General features: G+C 36.6%; 1 protein-coding gene across 1 annotated transcript; it reads left to right on the forward strand.

Annotated features, from left to right (window-relative positions):
• Positions 1-907: 907 nt before the first annotated feature.
• LOC129757675 (uncharacterized) lies at positions 908-1,603 on the forward strand. The gene has a single exon (XM_055754959.1). It carries the CDS (start codon positions 973-975, stop codon positions 1,504-1,506), a length of 534 nt encoding a protein of 177 aa, XP_055610934.1. The 5' UTR covers positions 908-972; the 3' UTR covers positions 1,507-1,603.
• Positions 1,604-4,552: the final 2,949 nt, after the last annotated feature.

The following is a 4,552-nucleotide window of genomic DNA, read 5'->3' on the forward strand; positions in this document are numbered from 1 at the left end:
ACAAAGCTGCACAAAAACTAACGCGAAACGCAAAAGATTGGATATCTATCGGAATATACTTGAATAATAATTTTGATTTAATAACCACAAAATCTCTATATGATTATTTTATCAAAGAGCAAAACTGGAAACCTGATATACAGAATAAAATACAAGCACCATGGAGCACTATATGGGAAAACATAAATTATAAAACAATCTCATTCAAAGACCGTGCAATAATTTTTACTTTTCTAAATGACTTGATCCCGAACAAAAATAAACTTAAACAGTACAACATTGGTAATCTTGCTAACATTAGTTGTGAGTTATGTAATCTAACGGACACAAATGAGCATAAAATTAAAATTTGTCCAAAATCAAAAGTAATATGGGACTGGTGCTCGTCAATTGTTAAAAATAAGTTCAAAATGAAATGTCATGATTTGGAGGAAATATTGTGCCATCCGGTATCAGGGAAGTCAAAAAAATCCAAGGCTTCATTGTGGTTGGCGGCAAAAGCAATTTCTTACAACTTAAAGGGTAAAACAACCAGATTTGTACATTTTTAAAAAAGAAATAAGAGATGCGAGGTGGAACAAAAGAAGATGGTTTTTAAGAGAGTTCGGAAACGAATTAAATATTTGTTAGTTAACTTATCTATTTATGTTGTTTGAGCTAAACCAGAAGAAGTAGCAGTAGGTCATGAAGAGTAGGAATGGAATTGTGTATTTTTGTAAACCCGAACTTTAGTTTTAAATAAATAGTATTGAAAATTTAAAAAAAAAAAAAAAAAGAAAAAAAAAAGCATGAATCGCAGCACTGTAGATAGAAAAAGTTTGCATAGAGCGTTCTACCACAAGTAGAATATTCCACTTGGGCCCAAGAGCATGCGTAAGTCCAAAAGTAGAGACGGAGAGATAACTGTGACACATTTCGCTGTATAAAAGCTACCACTTGATAATCCTCGGATCCAGTTTCAAAGTTTCAACCATGGGTATCAGCGAAAGCGAAGTTTGTCAAATTTTAGAAGATTGTGGTTACAATCGTAATAATCGCGTGGGCGTTGTTGTACGGCACATCAACAAAAACATTTCCTCCCGGAATGAGGCGGCAATGTTGCTTGCCCATATCATTCACGAAACCGGCGGATTCCAGCATTTGGAAGAGCTTGGCCACGGATCAGGACATGACTATGGTGATCGATATTATGGACGTGGTTTCATTCAGCTTACTTGGGAAGGTAACTATGCGGCAGCGTCGATGGCCATTTTCGGCGATCGAAACGTACTTTTGAACGATCCGGATCTGGTTGCTAGAGATGAAGATGTTGCCATGCAAACTGCCATATGGTTTTGGATGGAAAATGTTCGACCTGCAGCAGGAGGATTTACAAGCTTTTATCGTACCACCAAAGCCATCAATGGAGCACTGGAGGGACCCAATCATCCGACGGCACGCAAGCGTTACGAATACTACGTAAAAGCTGCTAATGTTTTGGGAGTTTCTCCGTTAGCCGATGAATGATTTTGCTGTAAAGAAATATGTTTAAGGGTGTTTTTTAATTTCCCATGATTTTCGGAGCATTTTATAATAAAATTAATTTTGTTTTAAAACCACTGCCGCGAAGTAATATGCATAACTTGGGAACAACAAAACTCTTGATAAAACTTAGTTTTTTTTAGAAATCGGACGCTTTCTTTTAGTTCTAAGACATCAAGAACGTAACAAAATTGTTGTTGGTTTGTAATAAAAATCTATGGCTATTTTGACAAAAATTGATTAAAAATACTGCCAAGAATGCCGTTTAAAATTTGTATTTGTGCTTATGTTGTGAAAATAATAATGGTTGGTAATAATCTGCTTCTGTAGTAAGAAACCCAGAGTTTCTGTGACAAAAATTCTTGGTTTCGCTGACTTCGAAAGCCTAAAAAGGGTATTCTCGTTTGTTTACTTTGCATTCTACGGTCTCAACTATTTAACCGATTTTTCATTCTTTTGATTTTTATGATGATCCTGTAATGTTTTGGTCAGATTTCGACAGCTCAGCTGACATTTTCGTGGAAACGTTTTCCAGTGGCACCAAAAAAACAAATTCAGTTTATTTCGAGCAAGCACATTCTCATTTACATCTTTCCAATAGTTTGATTCTGGTCCATCAAAATTCAATACATCAGGTAGGGGAGGTAAGGGCATAACGAGCACCCGGGGCAAACTACCCAGCAATTTTATTTGTAGGTATATTTCTCAACAAATTTTGTTACGCGATTCATATACATTATAGAATCATCACATAAAATTCGAAAAAAAAAACGCATTTACCTACTAAAGTGGAAGCAATATACATAGGTACATATTTTCAACTTCTGGCTAAAGCGATAAAAATTATACAAATTGAACGATATTCAACACCTTATTCGTACATACATCCTGAAAGTATGCTAGGGAGAGCAAGTTTTGCTCTCAATGCAGCATGTGGGCCGTTACCAGCGACAATATTTGCAGCTTCTCTCATTGGACATTTTTTTTCCAAATTTAGCAATCTGGTTGCACTGCTTATCACAGAGAGAACAACTAGATTGGTTGCTCACTTGAATCCCGCGCGGGAGAACAAATTGGCAAACATGGCGCACTTTCGATCATATACCGACTTTAAATAACCATTTTTACGATCGTTTACTTATATGGTAAGAATTGCGATTCGCATCATTTCTAATGCGATTTTATGTTTGCTGGGTAGGCCCCCCTTTTTTTAAGGAAATACTCATTTTTTAAAATAAATATTTCACGAGAAACAATTTTGTAGTTCCTATCGTATTAATTTTTCTGTAAAAAAGAAATCTTATAATCTTTACAAAAATATTTAAAAAAAAACCAACTAAGTTCTCAAGTGACGAAAATATTATAATTTTTGAGCACCGAAAAAAAAGTTCTTATGATTGTTAAATCATCTTGAGTTTTAATGTACGCACCCCAGACAACCATTTGGTGGGTATATAAAATTTGCAACACTAATATACGTGCAAATATACATGTAAACTTATCGTATATAATGCAGCAAAACCAGTATATACGTATCAATTTGGAGGCCATATAGGTACATAAGTAAACTTATTCTTGATTTTGACTGTATTGTCGTAACAAAATCATGAAATGTATTTAAATAAAGCATGGATCACTACAAATCTGGACGCACTATTTATTTTATCATAGTGCTCCTAGTGTCGGATCTGGAATATTTTGGCAGCACTTTGTAGAGGAATGTTTCTTCTACCAGTGCTGAAAATTTCATTACGATTCGTTTTGTTTCAAAAAAGTTACACGTGATGGAAGCCGCGAGATGAAAATAAATTTTGAACACCCACGTCAAAAACCCGACGTGGTCGGGTTCAAAAATCGCGAAATCGTTAAAAATGGTCAAATCAACCGTGTGTTGCGTTCTCACACGTTTCCGTGAGATGCATACTATAGATCGGCAGGTTCATACCAAGCGTCATAGTGGAATTAAGGATCGGAAACTGCATTTGAAGGTGTTGAGAACGATCAAGGAAAACACAGGGTAGTCGGACTATGACATTGCCAAGAAATTCAACGCTGACCGGTGCACCGTCAGCAGAATTCGTCTACGCGAAGGAATACGATCCTATCGGACCAGTAAGCAACCAAACCGGACATTGAAGCAGAATTTAGTAGCCAAAGGACGTGCCCGCAAGTTATACAAGAAGATTCCAACGAAGTTCGACGGATGCATCCTCATGGATGACGAAACTTACGTGAAGATGGATTTTGGGCAGCTTTCTGGCCAAAAATTATGTAAAGCCACTGCAGTGGTGCACTGCACTGGTCATGGTGATGTCCCCGGCAACTTCAAATTCGTTTTTGCTGATAAGTTTGCAAGAAAGTGTTTGATCTGGCAAGGTATTTGCAGCTGCGGACGAAAAATTCCGGTTTTTGTGAAAAACAAGACCATGGGCTCCGAAATTTACAAGGAGGAATGCCTGAAAAATTTTTTTTTTCGTACATTAGATCTCACAAAGGACTAGTTAAGTTTTCGCCAGATTTTGCAAGATGCCACTACAGCTAGGAGGTTCTATAGTGGTGTTGGGCCCATGGGTGGATTTTGTCGAAAATGACATCAACCCACCCAACTGCCCTCAATTCCGCCCTATCGAAAAATTTTGGGCAATTGTCAAGCAGAAGATGAAGAAAAATGGTAGGACGACTCGGGAAGCAACAGAGATGAAGAGATTGTGGAACAAAATGGCCGCTGAGGTCAGCGAATAGGGTGTTCAAACTATAATGAGTGATACTCAACCAAAAGTTCAAAAATTCATCAAAACAACATCGGAATATTTTTTTTATTATTTTTCCTTTAAAGTGCAATAAAAACCCTACATTTCAAGTACAAAACATTTTTATTTCGTTTATATAGCTCCGAAATAGACCCGTTTTAATGCGTCCAGATTTGTAGTGATCCATGCTTTACGATAAAGAATATGCATGGGACGCACATTGTAGGTGCTGATATACGAAAATGAGTTTAAATAACATTCAAACGATATAATCTGTAAAA

The sequence above is a fragment of the Uranotaenia lowii genome, chromosome 3 (assembly GCF_029784155.1).
Source record: "Uranotaenia lowii strain MFRU-FL chromosome 3, ASM2978415v1, whole genome shotgun sequence".
NCBI lineage: Eukaryota > Metazoa > Arthropoda > Insecta > Diptera > Culicidae > Uranotaenia > Uranotaenia lowii.

What these genes read in the sequence shown, in the direction of transcription:
- LOC129757675 (XM_055754959.1), top strand. Translation starts at nt 973, where the DNA reads ATGGGTATCAGCGAAAGCGAAGTTTGTCAAATTTTAGAAGATTGTGGT.